We start from the raw sequence: 22,331 nt of genomic DNA, 5'->3' as shown, positions 1-22,331 counted from the left end.
TTCAATGTGTACGGAGGTTTGAATTTAGAGTTGGTGTGTCATCTTACACAGTCTGTGGCCCATGGACCCCAAAAATGGCAATTAGTCCACAAAATATTAAATTTTTCTTTAGACCAGTTAATGTGTTTTTCGGCAAATTGTAACCTCTTCTGAACATGCCGTTTTTTAACAGAGGGACTTTGCGCGAGATTCTTGAAAATATTTTTGCTTCACACAGGCATCTTATAACTATCACAGCACTTACAGGTAACTACAGACTGTATTTGATTGTCCTGGAGCTCATCAATTGGCTGAGCCTTTGCCATTCTGGTTATTCTCCTGTCCATTTTAATAGTTTTCTTCCTTTTTCTTCCACGAGTCTCTGATTTTTCCAACCCATTTTAAGGCATTAGAGATCATTTTATCTAAATGTTTTGCACCTCTTTATATGTTCTTACCTCCCCAAGTAACTTTTTAATCAAAGAACACGGTTATTCAGAGCAGTGTTTTAAACGACTCACTTTCCTCAATTGCATGTTTATTCTGTACTGGCTTTAGATAGATAGAGATTGATACTTTATTCATCCCCGCAGGGAAATTCACATTTCCAGTAGCATCCCTGAGCTGAGAACAATACAATAATAAAGCAAAAAGAATACAATATACAAATATCCAATGTGACTTGCAAAAGCCCACTGTAGCGTGTTGTATAGAATATCATCCTTAAATAGGCCCCACCCGATACACACCCATTTTTGTTTTGTAACCCAAAATTGATTAATTCAGACATTGGTTGCTACACTGCTATTTTTGGAACACACCCTTTTGAACTGTTTGCCCAATTGCACAGCCTTCGGGTCACGCCTATTATGAATGCTGGGTCTTATTTGTTTGAGAATCTACTGCAACTGTTAACTTGTCTGGCATGCAACAATTAAAAATATACTAAAAACCAGGGATATTCTGGTTAGTCACATTGCACTGATATTATTTTGAACAGCACTGTACATATACAAGATAGATGTAGTTAGTACATGTTTATCCACATCTCTGTAGACAAATAATATTTTCCCCCCACAGTCCTTCAAATACCGGACCCAGGGCCCAGCTCTAAACACCCGTAGTTTTTTTTTTTAAACCAGATTAGATCACAGGTCCTTGACGAGCTGATCATTTGAGTCTGCTGTGGAAGAATTAAAACAGCAATTTAATTCACAAGTAGAAATGTGTTACTTTTCTTAACACAGCCTTTATATTTAGTTTTAATGAACAGAGTTCTGCTTTTTTCAGCTATCTCCCTTAACATTTGAAGACATTTCCCCTCTTGGCATCAACTTTTTAACCTAATTTTGCTCCATATTAGGGATGATTTAAACCACATTTCCTTGGACCAAAAATCATATATTCCATTTTTTTGCAAATAAATATACAATGTACTTTGTAAGAGTGTTATTCATGGAGTGCGCCATGAGATCTTGTCTAGTGTTCTGCAGGAACTCTTGAGTTTCCAAAAACGCATACCATAATTCAGTATCTCTGCTTCCTTTCAACGAATTGAGAAACCCAGCTCTAGAAGAAATATTTTCAAATGCCTACCTAATTATTTTCTTAAAAGGGAGATTGTTTATTATCTAGAATCTCCTATTGGTAAAAAACAATTAAAAAACAACCACTATTGATTTCAAACACAAGCAAAACTACTATTATTTTACCGTGCATATTTTTAAATACATTATTTTAAAAAAGCCCATTTTTTGAAATGGGTCAAGAAATTTATTTTCATTTAACACAACATGAGGCTCACCTTGAGAGAGATTACACGACCACCGGCCATCTTTTTACAACGGGTACCCCCAAATAACAAAAAAACCTTGTGGGAGGCTGGGCAAAAAAAAAAAAATGGTGCAGTTTAGTCACTTTGAGTCTAAGTGGTTTTATTATTCCTTGTGCTTTGTAGGACTACATATTACAGCAACATTTAGTAGTTGAACATTACACAGTGTTCCTTTAATTTTGTACATTGACAGTTAAAATACCAGAAGGCAGGTGATACTGGTATCGGCTAACACTGTGAAAATCGCTATCTCAAAAAAAGGCTGGTCTCGTCACCTCTAAATTTTAATCTATTCTTTTTGTGATTGGTTTGGGGTTTTCGGTTTTTGTTTTGGGGGGGGGGCAGCTTTCCCCCACCTGGCATATGTAGCCATTCAAGTCCAAGGATGTTAAATGGATCAGCAAGTGCAATGTATATGTGCTTGCTTTTTGTCCTCATTTAAAAATAATTTAGATGTTTGAAGGAAGGATGTGTGCTTTCGATCCCGCAGGCGTGACATTATTGGCAAGAACGACTTTACTCGTTGGGCCAGTGTGACAATTACCGGTACTTTCTAGTCTAGTGTGTCTTTAGCGTGATTCTCACACATTACATAAGGAAGGATTAGGACGACCAGCTAAATATAGATTTAAACTAGTGTGTGGTGCTCACGTTTACTGCATAAGCATTTTAAACAATGCCACCCTCAACAAATGTAAGAAATGAGGCCACGGACAAAACCCCACCTCACCCCAAAGATGTTTGAAATAAAGGTTTAGAAGAAAATGCTGCTCGAAAACTAGTATATTATTTGAAATAAAAAATATGATCATAAAACCGTCAAGTGTAGCAAACTTTTCCCCAACTGACTTACCGCGTGTGTGCTATTTCGCCGCATCTCCGCAGCCATGTCGAAAACTTTTAGATTTGTTCAAATAAAATAACGATTTTCTCGAGTGTCCCAACACAAGCGGCGTTTGCAAAAAGCATCTAATGAAAGGTACGGCGAAAATAAACAGCCTTTTAAACTTTTCGTGACACAGCTGAAAGAGCAGAGCCGGTGATTCAGCAGCAGAAGAAGTAACCGACGCTAAGTGCGGCTGTGAAGGCAACACAGGAGGGGAGGGGGGAAGGAGGGGGAAACGTGAGCAGCATCAGAGGAGGAAGGGCGGGTGGGTTTCCATGGGAGCCAACGTTGCTTTCAAGAACCCCTCGTAAACTTAATCACTAGTCGATACAACTCTTGTATTGTTTCACCGTCAAAAGAACAACGTTTGGTCTGTTAAATCGACTCAGTCTACACTAAACTGGATGAGTAAGATGACAAAATTATTAACACCACAGATGAAATGGAGTGCTTGCGAGTTGTATTCGACTTTTTTCGATTTTTCTTTTTTTTAGCCAAGTAACTAGCACAAAAAATTTGAGATTGATTACTAATAAATACTCAAACAAATACATGATTATTTATATATATATATATATATATATATATATATATATATATATATATATATATATATATATATATATATATATATATATATATATATATCGTCAAGAGTAGACATATACAATGCATTGATCAATTGTAACTTGTTTTGCACAAAATGACCCATTTTTATTTATTTATCTATTAAGGTGGGCGGGGGTATTTTTTGAGTTGTTTAAATATTGAAATAACTAACAAAATGCTGAAAACACATAACCTATAAGAACAAAAATATCTTAACAAAACAGTGAAAGTAAATATAATAATGACAATTTTAGAATATATTTTGTTTTTGTTTTTCACAATCAAACTCAGCTCAGGGGAGTGGCATTGTGTTTAAATATGTTTAGATAAATACTTATGTTTAAATTTGGTTTAAAATATTATTGCCTGAAGTATCTTCAAGTACCTCCATGTGTATAATGTTGCTTGTTTTCATATAAGAGTCACAGATTGGGTTCTTATCAAGAACTTGAAGAATACAATATAAAAAGCTTTCATAAATAGCTTAGTTCTTAAATTGCTACAAATGCAGATTACTTTTAACGAACAATAGTAGGTCAGGTAAATACAAAGTGAATTTTAGCGCCTTCTACAGAAAAAAAACATATGCATCTATTCAAAAAATATGGATTCCAAAAATAATAAAAATAATATATGAACAATCATATAAAAGTGATTTTTCTGGGGGTCGGAAAATGAACATTTGTTTTACCCGATATGAGCTTCAACTACAGGGAGCTGACATAATCGTCCGGCATCTTGCTGCTAGGGTACCAAAAAACCTCGAAAAAAGGCTGGGCATAGAAATTCAGTGGCTGAGCGGCAGTGGCTCAGGAGGTAGAGCGCTCGTCTTGGGATCAAGAGATCGCAGTTCGAATCCCGACTCCTCTGTGTTACATGTCGAAGTGTCCTTGGGTAAGACACTGAACCCCTAATACCCCCAATAAGCAGGTTAGCGCCTTACATGTCTGCACGGCCGCTATTGGGAAATCTTGACTTGAAAAGCGCTATATAAATGCAGATCAGTTCAGATCATTTCAAATAAATATGGCTCAATTTGGTCACTTTGAGTCTCCATAATTTGGATCCCGCTTGTGATTTTGAGCACTTGTATTCAGTTGCTTTACACAAAACAGTGACATCTAGAGGTGATTTAATACACACCGTCTCTTTAAAAAAGCAACGACACCATTTTGGCGATGAGGCAGTCATTTTGTACAACACAATTCCTATTTTTTGCGGTTCTTATGGACAAACAAGCTAGCATTTTAGGTTTAAGACAAACATTACCCAACTTGTCAGGTTACTACAAAGAAACAGCACACCAAATTGGCTTTAAAACAAATTTAACTAATGTTTTGATATTATTATAAACACTTTTTTTGACAAAGTAACTTAAATAGTGGACAAGATTGGGTAATTTTTGATTCCACTGTTTGAGAGTTTAGCCTCCAACATATTGTTTGTATTTTCTGTACAATCGTAATAATGGAATTGAATCATACAACTAGACCATTACGTGAATCCCGATTTGTGTGTGTGTGTTTGTGTGTGTGTGTGTGCGTTTGCGTCTGTGTGTGTGTTCGTATGTCGCTTATAAACTACTAAAACGGCTAAACAGATTTTTGTGAATATTTCCACAGTATTACTTTATATCTCTGGGAGGATTTTCAGGTATGTTCCATGTCAAGGCACCCGTAATAAATACTTAATTACCAACAAAAGCAATAAAAATCTGATTTTGTGTCCAAGCGGCTTTGAAGCTGCATGCGGTCCTACTGCTGTTTGGCACTCCCTAGTGGTTCTCTGCGGCTTTTTCAACAAACCACAGCCCGACAACATCGGACCCCTGCGTGATTTCTAAGTGGGAGAAATAGCAAAATAGCAGGGTGTTCAAATACTTATTTTCATTACTGTACATACATACATACATACACACACACACACACACACGCACACACACACACACACACACACACACACACACACACACGAATCAATTGCTCATGTTCATCCTCTGTAATAACCAATAAGTATCATATTTTGTACCTATTTTTGAACTGATGGATGTTTTTAATTTTGTCACGGTTGCCATGGCGCCGAATTGGCCCTGCCCGTGTGGCGCCAGCTGCGGCTCTTTGACAGATTGGCTTTCCATCTATTTAAGCTCAGTGCTCTCACTGTTCCTTTGTCAGTCCGTCAACGAATCTCTGCCCTGCAAGACGCGGGTTTTGACTCGGTCCTGTTTCCTCTTGGTATTTCCTGTCCGGTATGGTTCCTGTTTATTTTGTCCTGTTTAATATTGGTTTCCAGTTTCGTTCCTGTCTAGTTTGTCCTGTTTAATTTCGATATCGTGTTTTGATATCTATCCTGTCTGTCCCGTCCTGTCCGTTATCGACCCGATTTGTCCGATATCCGCTCGGGCAATTGGTATCGATCTCGTCGGCTTCTGGCTTCCTATCATTCCACTCCAGACTGTTGCCTAATGTGCATAACTCCCTATTTCCCGTAAAATAAAAGGCTTGTGTGAGAAACGTCCCGCATTTGGGTCCTGATCCTGTTACGGTTCCTGACAAATTTGCTTCAGGTCCTCACATAGATTGTTCCATAGTTTGACACCAATTATAGAAATACAGAAACTTTTCAATGTTGTTCCTGCATTTAAGATTTTGAAGTTATTTCCCCATCTTAACTCATAGCCACCCTCCCGATTTCTAAATATGTTCTTAATATTTTGTACTAATAACCAGTTTTTTGCCTTACAGATGATAATTGCTGTTCGATGTGATACAATGTCAGGAAATTTCAACAGTTTTGATTGAATAAAAAGTGGATTTGTGTGTTCTAAATAGTTGACTTGATGAATAATCATTACAGCTCTTTTTTGCAGTGTGACACGTGGCTTTAATGAAGTTTTATAGTTATTTCTCCAAAGCTCAGCGCAGCTTTAAGATGGATAATTATGTTTAAGTTTGGGTTAAAAAATACACACAACTTTAAGTACCTTCAAGTAACATCCTTTTGAGAACATCTTTTCTCCAGGAGATAGGTAATTCTGGTGGAACTTAAAAAAGTATTTACACCCAGTACACTATGTTTGGTAGCAGAGTCAGACTATTGCACGACTTAATTCCTGAACTGTAGTGAATAAGTAGGAATTTTACCATTTCAAAAGGTATTTCTGGTGTCATGATGACTGATTACATTCACCTGTGCCCGCTCGTTTGGCCCCAGCCACTGCTGGCTTCCTGATTGGTTCCCCGTCATACTTAAGCTCCGTCCTTTCACTCGCCTGTTGTCAGTCTGTAAGAGAACCTCTGTTTCTACAAGGCAAGCATTTTTGACTCTGACTCCCGGCCGTCCCGTTTTGTCACCCGTTTTCCACTCGTCCGATCCTGATTTCCCCGTTTGTCTCCTGCTACGACCAGTTTTTTGACCCCGACCATGTTTTGATCTCCCGTCCCGGCTAACGACATGCTTTTTTTACCCCGACCACGTTCTGATCTCCCGTCCCGGCTAATGACCTGTTTTTCTGTCTAACTACGCTACGATCTCCAGCTCCGAAGAACCACTTCCGCATTCAGAACACGCTCCGTTCCTGTGAGCGGCTTGCTTCCCGCGTCCAGCGAGCACCGGATCGCTGGCGCTGCCTTTCCTCTATATTTCAATAAGCTTGTGAGAAACGTTATGCGAGTGTGTCTACAATTTGTTCTGGTTCTGACATCTGGGACTCTTTTGTTTCCTTGATGTAGCTGTCAAGATAAAAATGTATAATTGCATCACATGAAAAGACCCATGTATCCAATCATTACCCATGATCGTAGCACACCTCAGTAACCGGGTGCTCTGAGTCACGGCACAGCTGCTGCCAAGTATGCCAAATACACGCCACATACACAAGAGGATTGTACACTCTGCCTGCAGCGCTGTGCAACTGCAGACCTCATTACAGCAGTTTTACCTCAAACATCACAAGAACAGCGCAAAGACATGCTTTGTAAATGATCTTTAAATAGACCAGCATAAAACGCTGCATACATAAAAGATACCAGTATTCATTTACTTAGGATGGGCTCGTCTATTTTGGAATTATTCAGTGGGCAGAATGTAATAAGTCACTTTATTTCCAGGAGCAATATCCCATTGTTCTCAAAATGTACCTTTTATTAATACAACAATGCCTTTTGCAAATTTTCACATATGTAAAAAAAGTACTGAATCTATATTGAATACAATGCTGGACTTTAGCATCAAATAAGGTGACCAACATGCATAGATGGCAGAATATTAAGAAAGACATGCTAGGTTTTCTAAGCAGAGAGAACAGACACAAATATAAAGGCACTTTGCAGTTGAATTGCAATAGTTCTATGCATCTTAGGTTTTGTTAAAGAGACAGTGTGTATTATTAAGCATATCTGTGTTAAAAAAATGTCATTAAAAAAAAACAATATTGATTTTGTCAGGACCAGAACGGAAACAGGACCCAATCGCGTAATGTTTTCTCGCAATTTTATTGAAATAAAAATGAAGGGCAGCGCCCGTGAAGCAAGTCGCTCTCGCAATCGGATTGTGATCCGAATACGGATGTGGATCTTCCGTAGCGGGCGATGGCAGTCTCAGGGACGGAAAAATAGGTCGATAGCCGGGACAGGAGAGCAAAAGCAAGGTCGGGGTCAGAAACGGGTGGTAAGCCCGGACGGGAGAACAGACGTGGTCGGGATCAAAAACGGGTCGTAAGTCGGGACGGGAGAGCGGACGTGGTCAGGATTAAAACGGGTCGTGGCCGGAGACAAACGGAAGCAAAAACGGGACAGGAAAGAGTCAGGGTCAAAAAAGGCTTGCCTAGTACACACAGAGGTTCGCAGACGGACAGACAACAGGGAATTGACAGGACAGGGTTTAAGTTGGGACAGGGAGCCAATCAGAGCCCGCAGCGGTTGGCGCCAAATGAGCAGGTACAGGTGATTCCTATCGGTAATCATGACAGATTTAAATAATGGGCAAAAATACATGAACTATCATGTAAACATGTTTTTTTCATAATACTCAAAGGTTGAGATATTTGTATTTACATAAAATCATCCTCACCTAGAAAGAGCTGACATAATTGTTCGACATCTTGCTGTACTTAAAAAACAAAGACTTTGCGAAATGCTGAGGAAAATTATTAAAGGTATGGTCACTTAAAGTCTCCCTAGTCTGTATTCTCCCTTTTTAGCACTCATTTTCAGTTGCGCTACAGAATACAGCGGCATCTAGTGGTTTTAATAATACACACAGTCTCCTTAAATGAAAATGACTGTCAAATAATTAATCAATTTTCAAAGTAAAACAACAGCATAAGTAAATTTTCTGGATCTAGAATAGATTATACTACACGTATAATTTTCAAACATATATGGACCCTTTTGATATATTGGTGCGTAACCCCTCTCCAAGATGAAAGCTTTATTTTCATTATCTGCACAGTTTATCCTCAGTAGGGTCACGGGGGTGCTGGAGCCCATCCCAGTTATCTTCGGGCAGTGGGGAGGGGACACCCCGAACTGGTTGCCAGCCAGTGGCAGGGCACACAGAGACAAACAACGCACTCGCTCATTCGCACCTAGGGACAATTTGGACCGGCCAATTAACCTGACATGCATGTTTTTGGGATGTGGGAGGAAACCGGAGTGCCCGGAGGAAACTCACGCAAGCACGGGGAGTACATGCAAACTCCACACAGGAAGGTTTGACCCCATGACCTCAGAACTGTGCCGCACACACACTAACCACTGCACTGCTGTGCTCCCCAATCTTTATTCCAATTTGCTTTTTTTTGGCATGTTAAAACAGTAAGAATCGATTTAAAGGGACAGACTATTATTTGACAGCAAGTTGTCACTGAATTTAGTAGTGCAACTGAAACCAAATGCTTAAAAGCACAAAGAAGAATACAAACTACAGATTAATTCTGACTGAACTGCACCTGTGTGAAGTTTGCATGTTCTCCCCCGTGCTTGCGTGGGTTTCCACGGGGCACTCCGGTTTCCTCCCACATTCCAAAAACATGCATGTCAGGTTAATTGGCCGGTTCAAATTGTCCCTAGGTGTGAATGAGCTAGTGAATGGTTGTCTGTCTCTGTCTGCCTTGCGACTGCCTGGCAACCAGTTCAGGGTGTCCCCTGCCCACTGCCCGAGGATAGCTGGGATGGGCTCCAGCACCCCCGTGACCCTACTGAGGATAAGCGGTGCAGATAATGGATGGATGGATGGATGGATGAACTGCACTAATTTTTTTACCCAGCCTTTTCTGTTTTAAAAACACACATTTATATGATAGTTAACATAAATTTATGAGTATTTCAATCAATTGTTTTTTATGAATGAAAGTTTTTGTTACCACTAGGATGTGCTCAATATTACACACGGTCCCTTTAATATTTAATTACAATGTAGTGTAGGAGCTCCCAAAAGTTGTTCTTATCCAAGTTGGAATGATTATCTGTGTACACAGTAGTGATTTTGGATTTTCACCCTGATATTGTAACTTTTTCTAGTTTTAGTATAATTTTACTTAAAATCATCCAAAAAAAATTCCAAGGGAACAATATTTTTTCACAACTAAGTCCAAGAGAGTAAAGTGAAACTAAGCTACTCACCTAAATATTTCCCAGTACTACCTCCAGAGCGGATTTAACAAAGTTGTTGTTTTTTTTACCACTAAAAGGTGCTAAGTTACACGCATTGTCCCTTTATAATTCCCTGACCTGCTATTGTGCATAGCACGGAATCCCCATGTGTAGCAATATAGGTCTAGAAATGAAGAACTAAAGTATTTATTAACTCTTTTTCAAATCGCATACTTAATGTAATGGATAACATTGAGATTCCAATCCTTAACTCCTGTATAAGAGAGATTAGAGGTCTCCAAGGTTATGACGTCACGAGGTTATAACAATAGTGGTTGGGGTGGAGAGGCTTTTCCATTAACCACTAGGGTTTTAGGGGCACCGTTTCCTGTGGTGTGTTTTGGGCATGGCACCCATCCCTCTCAGGCCAGCTAGACCTCCTACCCGGTCTTTAACCTGTGTTATGCGAATGTGCTAACCACTGCACTATTTTCAAAATATGAGTGGTTCATTTTCACATTTTCAAATTTTGAACAAATAGGATACTTTAATATTTCAGTATTTTTGTTGCTATCTGGGTTTGATGGGCTGGGCTTTTCGTTCTTTTACTGTAGAAGATAAAATTAATATGATCGGTTGGTATACCTTAACCACTAGGGTCGTAGGAGCACCATTTCCTGTGGTGGGCAAGTACAGCCTGTTGGCGCCCCTCCCTCTCCAGGCCAACTGGACTTCCCACCAGGTCTTGAACCGAGGACCTTTAACATGTTATGCGAATGTGCTATCCACTGAGCTATTTTCAAAACATCTATTTATCTATCTACCCTGGTCATATTCCTCGAGAGGGGTGACCGACAGCAAGACAAACACATAAAAAAAACAAAGAAAATTAAAAAAGGGAAAAAGTAGCAAAAAACACACACAACATTTTTTGGGGACCATGGCCAACCCAAATACCCAAACATCCAAACAAGTTAGGCACCTCGGCACCCAAGTTTGTCATGCTTTTGTCCCTCCAGATAAAACAGGACACAAGAGTCGATCGGGTCAGGGTTACACAACACACTCTTTTGTTCAACAACAGGGCCCGACAGCTTTCACTGGTTTACCCCTGCCGCATCATACAGGTGCCCTGCCCATCCCTTTGAACGCGTCCAACATCCCACTATCCTTTTACAAAATCTCTCCACTCATTCCTATCACCAACAAGAGCTCTAGCTTCCATTATATTTAGACCTCTTTCCTGCAGAGCACTCATAACACTATCCATCCACGTCAATCGCGGCCTTCTTCTTGGTTTCCTTCCATTTACTTCTGCTTTGTAGATCCTCTTCAACATTCGCTCCTCATCCATCCTCTTTCAACTTCTTCCAGCACCTGTCCATGGAACCTTATTTCTAACGCCATGCCCACTCCATCACGTGAACACTTCATCACCTTACTCTTCCCAACATTCTCACATAACTTTCGCCTATCACGCACGCTTCCAAACTCCATTACCAGCCTTCTCAATGTTTCCTCAGAATCAAAATATGAGTGGCTTATTTTTGCAGTTTCGAATCTTGTACAAATAGGATACAGTACTTTAATATGTCAGTAATTTTGATGTCATCTTGGTTTGATGGGCTGGGCTTTTTGTTCTTCTATTGTAGAACATAAAGTTAGGAAGAGCCCTCGATGCAATATGATCAGTTGGTATGATCCTTAAACCACTAGGGTTGTGGGAGCACCATTTCCTGTGGTGTGTCTTGGGCAAGTACAGCCTGACAGCGCCCATCCCTACCCGGTCTCAAACTGGGGACCTTTCGGGTGTTATGCAAATGAGCTAACCATCGTACTATTTTCAAAATATCAGTATTTTATTTTCACGGTTTTATATTTTGTACAAATAGGTTACTTTAATATTTCAGTAATTTTGTTGCTATCTGATTTTGATGGGCTGGGCTTTTTGTTCTTCTACTGTAGAACATAAAATTAGGAACAGCCCTCAATGCGGTATACATGAATCAATTAAAACTTTCACCGATAATTGAAAATCCTTGTAACATTCAATTATACTTACAGGCCTTAACAAGTCGGTAATCGTTTAATACACATGACGAATCAATTTGCATAGAAGTGTGCAGTATGGAGACAGCAGGTTGCACGCCTTTCGATTAACGACACATAACGACAATAAATCATACAAATATGACGTAAACAGAAAAGCGAGGAAACAATTACTCAGGGTATCGTTTTAAAACGCCCTTAAATCTTATGCATGCGTCCAAAAAAGGCGCTAGTAATGACCAAGAGGTAGGCGCCGACACGCCGCAAACTGTGCGCCATACGGCGGCTGCTAGACTCACCTCGCCCCGCTCGATGCGCTCCACGATGCTGGCAAACTCTGTCATGTCCTCGGAGTCCGACATGATTGCAGAAAGAGCAGAACGGGGATGAAGATGAGGATAAGGACAAGGATGAAGAAGATGATGCAAGCGCGGGAGCTGTATTAAATATTACACGCACAAACACTATAAACACACACGCCTAGCAGCTGTGCTGGAGATCAAAATGAGAGCATCCGACGCCCCCCCCTCTCCATTTGCGTGTGTTATAAGTGCACGCGCAGACACAAAACATTTCATACTTCATGTACATTTGATCTATAGACCACCTTTCCAACCTACGTCAATCCATGCGTGCACATTGTTTATCCAAAACAGCATTCGTAGCAATGCAATATTGATTAGAGCGAGAGGAGAATTGCATCTTGAGTTGCGTTTTTAGAGTCGCAATTCACAAAATAACAAGTCCAGGTTATGTAGAATACATACAAATTTCTTGATTTACAAGTACTTCAAAAGGCCCAACTTGATATTTGTATTGCACCATATTCATTGCATCTTTGCACGCCGGGAAGAGGAAGTAGTTTTATCTGTGCTGAATGTTGCGCACATAGCATACAGTATTTGACAATAAAATTGAAGGGTGCACAAAATTTCATGGTGACTGATTTGGGTCACCTGTGCCCGCTCGTTGGGCGCCAGCTGCTGCGGGCTACCTGATTGATTCCCTGTCTTTTTTAAGCCCAGTCCTTTCACTCGCTTGTTGTCAGTCCGTCAGCGAACCTCTGTTTCTACAAGGCAAGCATTTTGACTCTCACTTCCGTCAGTCCCGCTTTTTGGACCCGTCCGTTCCTGATCTCCCTGTTTGTGTCCAACTACGACCTGTTTTTTATCCCGACCACGTTTTTGCTCTCCTGTCCTGGCTATCGACTTGTTTTTTTCCTTCCTTGACACCGCCATCTCCCGCTCTGGAAGATCCACGATCCGACTGTGTGAGCGGCTTGCTTCCCGCGTCCAGCGATCACCAGATCGCGGGCGCTGCCCTTCCTCTTTCCTTTCCTCTATCAATAAACTTGTGGTTAACGCTACGCATTTGGGTCCTGGTCGTGACACAAATGGTAATTTAAAGGAACATAATATATTTCTTGGGCAATTATGAGAGGAAACATACATTTTCAAAAAGCACTATAGGGGCTTGTGGCTTCTAGCTATCAAAAGAACTGACTGGACCGAGGACATAATTGGAAATTTCTGCATTTGCTGTTCATTTCATATCTGGTAAGGTATCGTGACTATGGGTTTTAGATTTACTTAAATGCCAAACGCTTTACTAAGAGCAAGTAGGATAAGAGTAGAGGAACTGGGTTTGCTACCAATACCTACCATACAATATAAGTTTGCTACTACTGATGCTAGCTAGATCTTTTATGATATGAATAATTATTGTCTTTCTAACAATAAAAAAAGGAAAATGAAATCAAAAGGATTCATATTGAAGATGATGAGATCCATTCTTCCAAATCTGAATGAGAAATTCCAAAGCATGTGGATTATGTGAACAAGTATATATATATATATATATATATATATATATATATATATATATATATATATATATATATATATATATATATATATATATATACATACTATGTATACTCTACATAGGCACCACTGATGGCTTCTTGACCAGCTGCATCACCATGTGTGATGGCGTCTTTACCGTGTCCTGCCAAAAGACTCCGCATCATGAGAATAGCAGAAAAGGTCATTGGTGTCCCCCTCACACCTGTCCTGAACATACACAGCCCCCGCCTGACCTGTAAAGCCACCCTGATTGGGAGTGACCCCCATCCACCGATCTCACAGCCTTCTCAACCTGCTGACATCAGGGAAAATACTGCAGTCTCAGAGACAGAACCATAAGGCTCAAGGACAGCTTCTTCCATTGTGCTGTCAGGACTCTGAACTTTCCCCCTGGTCTAGCCCCTCACACCCTTCTGCTTTCTGCCAAATCAATGCTAAACTATTTCAATTTAGGCCATACTTTGCTCAATTTTTATCCAACCGAAATACATATTTTATACTTTTATTGTCAGGGCCAGAAAACAGTAGACCCAAGCGCATAAGGTTTTACACAAAACTTTATTGCGGAAGTGGAGAACTCAGGCGCGGGAAAACCAAATGCCAACGATTCGGCAATCGCTGGGCAGGAGAACCAGGAAGCCCACGAGATCAGAGCGTGGTCGGAGGGCGGAAACGAGTCGAGCAGCTGGGACGGGAGATCGGAGCGTGGTCGGTGGGCAGGTACAAGCATGGTGGGAGTAAGGAATCAAGTCAGGTAGCCGGAGACGATCGGGAAGCCAGGGGCAGAAGGGTAGGATACAGGAAAGTACGGGACAGCCGGGAGCCAGAGTCAAAAAGTGCTTGCCTTGCATGCGCAGAGCTTCGCTGACGAACTGACAAGGAGTGAATGAGAGTGTTGAGTATAAATAGGAGGGGAACCAATCAGGAAACGAGCAGCACCTGGGGGCTAAACAAGTAGGCACATGTGAGGGCAATGGGCAAATCCTGACATTTATATGCAAAGTGTTTTTATTCTTTTTTATGTTATTGCTATTTTCTATTTGCATTCTGCCTTATTTATTGCACGTTGGCACGAGGGGAAGAGGAATTAAGTTCATCTGTGATGTATGTGGTGCATAAAGCATGTTTGACAATAAAGTTAAGTCTAAAATTTGCTTGTGAGTTTGGGAAATACATATGAATAATCATTAGCATTTAAAGGATGTAGTGTTTTTTTTTAAATATCCGTTTTATACAATAATGAGACATAATTGTATCATTAATAATACCGTATTTTCCGCACTATAAGGCGCACCTAAAAGTCTTTTTTTTTTTTTTTTTTTTTCAAAAGCTGACCATGCGCCTTATAATACATTGCGCCTTATATATGGATCAATATTAAGTCGCAAAGTCTAGCAACTAATGCAAGCAGCCGCCGACTAGATTTTCCCCCGAACGCGAAGTAGTCCGCGGTGTATGCTGGGATTTATATACCGGCGTTTCATTGGCTAACCAATGTGTCAATCATCATTTGAATCGATCACTATTGGCTAAAGTTGTTCGGAGGTTAAGGGGGCGGATCCTTTTTAATCATTTACAGGCTTGCATAGGCTAAAGGGACAAAACAAAGCCTGCAATTGGCCGAAAAAGATGAATGTGAATAGCAAGTTCGGTTGTCTCCGGCATAGAGGAAACATGTTTTACCATTCTGTATTTGTAAATATTTTACTCTCCTGGATTTACTACACTCACAGATATAAGAGGACCATGGTTGCACATTATTATTGAACACAACGACTTCGGTGAGCTACTCCGGCTATATGTTTTCCCAGTATCTTGTTTCAGAGTGATATCGATGTTGCTGTGATGGGTCTTTTTTTAAATTAAACTCAATTCCAAGTGTTTATTGTCATATGCACAGTAAAGTTGCGAGCGAAAAAGAAAATAGAATCTAAGGAATGGTTGGCATTTCTTGAATCCCAAGACTTTAACCTTCCGAATGATGGAACGATGCATTTGAGTGACATCGTACGGGCACCGCATCCGCACGTGTCTACGACACGTATTTGCTTCTTTGCAAGCTTTCGGAATGTTAAGGGGGTAATAAGTTTGACTGAACTATCTGACTGATTTGTCCATGTTCCCATTGTAGCGCCTTATAATCCGGTGCGCCTTATGTATGGAAGATATAGGACCAAAAACTATTTTTTTGGGGGTGCGCCCTATAACCCGGTGCGCCCTATAGTGCGGAAAATACGGTAATTAAAATTGTCATTATTATTATTATTATTATTTCTATTATTATTATTATTATTGAACCCACAAACACTATGTACTGTATTTAAAGAGGGTGCAAACCAAGGAAAGTCAATTCTCCTCAAATAACTGTATGTACAAACCAGTCATTTGAGCCACTATTTTTGTCCATTTAACTTTCTGGGATTAAAAAAAAAAGGTGTTTTACTCGTTACTTACTTGATTTAGACCACGTAGTACACAAAGCAAAAAACACACACCAAAGCTCCACAGAGTAGCCCGCACAATCTATGTGCACTTGGCTATGTCCCACCTGTTTTTCAAACATGGAAAACAATGAATATTTCAAGTCAATGCATCTTTACTGCCTCCCCCATGCAGCCCCCCCCCTGATTGGAGATGTCTCCTGTCACACAGAGCTCCTTTGACAGAGCATGAATGAATGGCGTAATTCTTTGACACCTTAACCTCTAAATTATTCATATCTTTGTTTTATTTGAGAGACAGCATGAAAGAACAAAAAGGAGAAATATTCCCTATCTTCTTTTTGGTGATTTAGACTCTGCCAGGAACCGGTACTTGCATAATATGATTAAAATGAAGAAAAAAAAACATTGGGAAATGATGTTTGCCATGTATACTCAATCGATCAATCTACTGTGTGCATCTATATCTATCATTTTCCATACCAATTTACCCGGTGTTTCCGACCCCATATCCTGTAAATAGTGTGATAATGAGATACACTCTAATGCATTTTCTCATTACATTTGTATCACTAGTGGTCAAGTGGAAAAGTGTCAGTGCCCTAACCACTGCTGTCCAGGTTCAACTCCTATTAGAAACAATGGCGTGCCATTTTAATCAGTGGCACACTATTACCGTAAATTCCGGACAATAAGCCACTACTTTTTTCCCAAACTTTCAACCCTGCGGCTCATTCAGTGATGCGGCCAATTTATGTAATCTTTCTAACGGCCGCCAGCGGCGCTCGAGTACAAAAGATCGACAATAGTGGATATATATTTTTCCCACCCTTACCTTTGGAAATAAACACTTTTTTCCTTGGATTATGCCGGTCTGCATCAAACCTTAAATACTGGTATCATTTTCTGTTCATTTTGCCGGCTGTGATTTTTGGACTGTGTACTTTTATGAAGGACATTTAGTTTCAATCGCGGGACTTAAAGTCGGGTTTGGGTTCGCATGCGGCTTATATACAGGTGCGGCTTGTGTAAGTACAAAACCGGTTTTCCTCTTAAAATGTGGTGGGTGCGGCTTATAATCAGGTGCGCTCTATAGTCCGGAATTTAAGGTACTTGCGATAAGTGTTCAGAAAGCTCGACTATTATACCCGTGGCAGACCATGGTTTTCACACCTAGGCCTTCACTGATAGCCTTTAGTGATGTGTCGTTCGTGAACGAACCAGGTCTTGGAAGTGATAGACCACCAATCAGGAGACGGTTCCCTTTTTTTCCTCTACTGATTGTGTGATCCTGTGTTGGTGACTTCAAATTTGTTGAGTATAAAAAATTGTTTTGATTTGATCATTTTTTATAAATCTGTAAATGTTTTAAATTTATGTTCCCCTTGTTTTCAGTGACCATTTGTTTTACATAACAAATGTAAAGTGTATTCTTATAGTTCATAGTTTGCTGTTTTGAAAATAGATATCTTAAATGAACAGTTTTACATTAAAGTTGCTTAGTATAAAAAAGTTCAAATTTTAATTGAGATTAATTTTCGCTGTAGAGTGAAATAAATCAATGCTATTATAATTTAGTAGAATAATAGACTTTAGACTTTGTGATGTTTTCATCAACATCCGAATGATTTTGAAATATGGATAAGAAGACACAATGGCGTGTGTTTTTTGGGATTGTAACTCTATCTGTTTGCTTCCAGTTTACTTCAATCTGTTTACAACTTAGACCTCACAGGGACATGCGCAGATCAACGCGGGATATTCAATGAGACACAATTTTCCCATGCCAAACTTCACCACCCTCTAACTGACGTTTCCCGAGGCCTTCCAGAAGGCGCTTACTTTGAAAACTTGAAATCTAATTGGTAAAACATACAGCTTTGTCAAACACTAATGTTTACGCCTCAGGGCCATCAGAATTGTGTGCGAAGGCCTTTTGGCAGATGACTGTCCCTGCCAATAACTAATGCCTGAAATGTGATTGGTTGAATGCTTAAATATAAAAATACATATCTAGAAGCAGCGCAACTAGGGGGGAAGCAATGAAAGGAGACAGGGAGACAACCTTGAATTACTTAATAAGTATTCATGGAAAAATATAATTACATACCATCGTTCAGATATTTTATACACATACAAACATGGCGGCTGGATGGTTAGCGTGCAGAGGTTCAGGGTTCATGTCCAGCTACCGCAGCCTCTCTGCGCAAATTGAAATAAAGATTGGGGAGCACACAGCGCAGTGGTTAGCGTGGGTGCAGCACGGATCTGATGTCATGGAATCAAACCTTCCTGTGTGGAGTTTGCATGTTCTCCCCGTGCCTGTGTGGGTTTCCTCCGGGCACCCTGGTTTCCTCCCACATTCCCAAAACATGTATGTCAGGTTAATTGGCCGGTCCAAATTGTCGTAGGTGTGAATGAGCGATTGAGTTGTCTGTCTCTGTGTGCCCTGCGACAGTCTGGCAACCAGTTCAGGGTGTCCCCTGCCAAATGCCGAAGATGGCAGGGTTGGGCTCCAGCACCCCCACTACCCTACTGAGGACAAAAGATAATGGATGGATGGATAAACCCGGTAGCTGTACTGTAGTCTTAATTTCATGCGCTATACATACACCTGTGTATGTGTAAAAAAAAAAGACTATTTTTGGGGGTGCGCCTTATAATCCGGTGTGGCTTCAAGTGCAGAACATCGGGTATATTTTTTTAATATCCGCCAATATGATCTTGTTAGCGGTACCTAGTTGACAAAATACAGGGGTATGTAGCTTAAAAAAAGTTGAGAGGCACCTCCACAAGTTGCGTTTGTAAGATGTTGCTAGGAGAAATTGAGATCATGTGTCTGAAGATCAATAAACCATCAACTTTATTTTCCTATAATATGCGACACAGGCCCTATGAAACACCCCTCTGCATGTTTAACAGCAACAGCATGAGTCTCAACGTGAGATTGGATTGTTTGTTATCTCATTTATTTGGTATTTTGGAAATGTCACTGATCCAATGTCCTCAGAAGGCTTCTTAGGCTCCATATGGGAGGTGCATTCCACGTGCAGCAGTCTCTAAATATCACTTTGTGATTTATGTAATTGTGTAAAAAGTTATACGCATGAAATGTAATTGACAAGATAACTACTTACTTACTTTTAACCATACAATGTTGGATAAAAAAATGAACATTGTTATATAATTTTAAAATGTATTTTGTCAGCTTCAAGCTCCAAATAGATAGAGTCATAGAAAGGCGCTCTGAGGAATGCCACAGAATCCTCAGCAATGACAGAAATGGTTGCATACAGCTCAGATGGTTGTTGACATTTTTCAGTGAGGTAATACCAGAATTTCAGAATGTGTTATAGCAATACAAGGATGATGTTTTTCTTTTTGGGGGGCTTAGCTTTTGATTAGAACCAATATCTTTGCAATGGAGTCAAAAGAGATGTTTATTCTGCTTGTTTCTACTTTGACTATTGGACACCTGTAAATGACATTGCTTAGGATGCCAGGATTGTTGGTTATTTTGACAATTATTTCTCACTGCAGTTCATTATTTTGACAACCATGCAATGTTTACATCATTGTCACTATCTGCCAATAATGTTGCTGTTCTTTGATTCACCTTTAAGGGTGGACTTGTTTTCGGAAGAGAGCAGGGAAGGGCTTTAGGAACAAATTTTGCACTGTGAGGGTTTTATGTACAGTCCTCTCCTATTCTCCTTGCAGTCCTTCAAGTATGTCTTCCTTATTTTGAGTGTCTACTAAACTATAAATGTATCAAAAAGGCTGTGACGCTGCAGAGGAGCTACGGGCAGCCTCCCACTGCGGATTGCACTACAGAAACATATTGGATTACGTTTCATTGATTAGTGTGGATACAAGTTACATACCTGCAGTGGAATTTCTATGCTCAAACCATGATGCAGCATGTTCTGAGAGGAATTTTGTGAATCAAAAACATTTTTTCTGCAGAAAGGTTTAGGTACAGGGCTTAACTTGTAGCAAAAATCTCTACTAAACTCTTATATGCAGTGTCATTTGAGAAGACAGTTACAAAAATCCTTTGTTGACAATTGGGACAGATTCTACAATGGCAAAGAAAACAATGTATACAATGAACCACCTGAGTGTTTTATGATGTTTTTTATTCATTCTATTTTGCACTTTTGTCTTCCGTTGTAGTTCGAGAGCTGGCTTTGAGTTTCAGGCGTCACAAAAGAATCAAAGGGCCTCACCCGAAGACAGCTGTGGCTAGCGGTGACAAGAACATTTCTCAACAATTTCGAGCTCAATTCCTTCGGGAAGGGATTTTTGAGTCAAAGTTTGGTATCGGTCACTCTGCATGTCTGTGCTACTTAATCTGAACACATAGGTCTAAGTCTCTCTGGCTTTGATTCGGTCAAGGGTTTGTACACCTTTAAAGGAAATTCAGAACCAATTTTCTAATTTCTTCAGTACCATTAAAAGAAGAATCCGCTGTGAACCATGTATTTTGCAGAGCCACAAATGTATTTGTGATTTACATGTGTACCAGCCGGGTCAGATGGTCTACCACTAGACCCGGGGTCTCCCTGTGCCGTGCAAATTGAGGAAGTTAGCACCTAGCTTGTGGGACCGTTCAAAATGGAGCGTGTGATCAACCCTTCTGTGGTAAGGCTGATATTACCTCCCTCTCTCAATGTTCATCCCATGTTTCATGTATTTCTCATGAAGCTGATTCTGCCAGGACTTTGTCCTCCTCCAAGTCCCCTCCGTACCCCCTTATTGTCGAGAGTCACCCGCTGTATACGGTCCGTCAACTGATGAATGTCTGGCAGCGCAGCCGAGGCCTCCAGTTTCTGGTTGACTGGGAGGGTTATGGGCTGGAGACGCGTTCGTGGGTCCCTCATTCTTTTATTTTGGACCCCGCTTTAATTTCTGATTTTTATTCTGTTCACCTTGAAAAGCCTGGAGCGCCGGGTGATGCGCGTTGTGGGGAAGGGGGTACTGTCATGTTTGTTGGGTTTGTGTTTATGTGGTGCTTCTCTTTGCAGTGCAGGCATGGGGCGTTGCTGGCTGCTGCAAACGAGACACTTGCCTCTCATCAGCTCATCAACCCACTATCGAAGCTGGGCCTTCGAAGCAGAAGGTGCTGGTGAATTTTGTTCTGACGGTATTTAGAATCCCGAACTTGAACTACAGCTCTGAGTAAGATTTTCTTTCTGTGAGTTTTATTCTTACGTGTTGCTTATCTTCCCAGATCTGGCGGCAGTGGCTCAGGAGGTAGAGCGCTCGTCTTGGGATCAAGAGATCACAGTTCGAATCCCGACTCCTCCGTGTTACATGTCGAAGTGTCCTTAGGTAAGACACTGAACCCCTAATGCCCCCAATAAGCAGGTTAGCGCCTTACATGGCTGCCTGGCCGCTATTGGGAAATGTGAAGCACACTGTAAAGTGCTTTGGGAAGACTTGACTTAAAAGGCGCTATATAAATGCAGTTCATTTCATTTTATTTCATTTCATCTGGTTCCTGTGGTATTGGTTTCCTGAGCCGACCAGCACTCAACTTGTAATAAACTCAGTAAAACTGCTTTCGCCTTACATTTATGCATTTGGGTCCAGCCATGTAGAAAACATAACACTTTTTTTATGAACAGCTGGACAGTAAAAAAAAAATAGCTTATTTGAAATTGGTTCATTTTATTTTTCTTCTGAATTATTTATTACATGTTTATCCTGTGGCACATGTTATGTTGTTGTAAACAATGTACGTTGTTACAAATGCCAATAGCATACACGCCAACATTTTGACATTGGAGGTAGATAGCTACTTATAGCGCTCTCTATTTTTAAAACGGGGTAACCCAAGGATTTTTCCATTAAAATTTAAAACTTTTTAGACCTTTTCAAGACCACATTGAAAAAAAAATATTTAAAAACTATAGGTGTTTTAAAGGGGAGAAAAGCGTTAGTCTGACACATACAACTCAAGGGCTGGTGAGCATGCATTTAAGGCAACTCTATTCTTAAAAAATTGGGTAAAGTCTTTTAAAACGGTCACATTCAAGAAAATGCATCAACATATTTGATTATCCTCACACT

The 22,331-nt window shown here is 40.3% G+C and overlaps 1 protein-coding gene across 6 annotated transcripts in view; it reads right to left on the bottom strand.

The window, feature by feature from the left end:
* Positions 1-12,442, bottom strand: part of trim36 (tripartite motif containing 36) — a 39,953-nt gene extending 27,511 nt beyond the window's left edge. For 4 of the 6 annotated variants that reach the window (XM_088336086.1, XM_088336083.1, XM_088336081.1 and 1 more), the window contains exon 1: positions 12,250-12,442. In XM_088336086.1, the coding sequence (XP_088192212.1) occupies positions 12,250-12,312 (63 nt within the window). In that variant the 5' untranslated portion in view covers positions 12,313-12,442. Of the gene's footprint in view, positions 1-2,666; positions 2,873-12,249 lie in introns of those variants that run through there. The other 2 variants (XM_088336082.1, XM_088336085.1) reach the window with 1 other exon arrangement.
* Between the last annotated feature and the right edge of the window lie 9,889 nt (positions 12,443-22,331).

Source organism: Urocampus carinirostris, chromosome 5 (genome assembly GCF_059441175.1).
Source record: "Urocampus carinirostris isolate Australia breed hairy pipefish chromosome 5, RoL_Ucar_1.0, whole genome shotgun sequence".
NCBI lineage: Eukaryota > Metazoa > Chordata > Actinopteri > Syngnathiformes > Syngnathidae > Urocampus > Urocampus carinirostris.
Note: the sequence above shows the minus strand (reverse complement) of the source record. Positions and strands in the feature narration are given on the sequence as shown.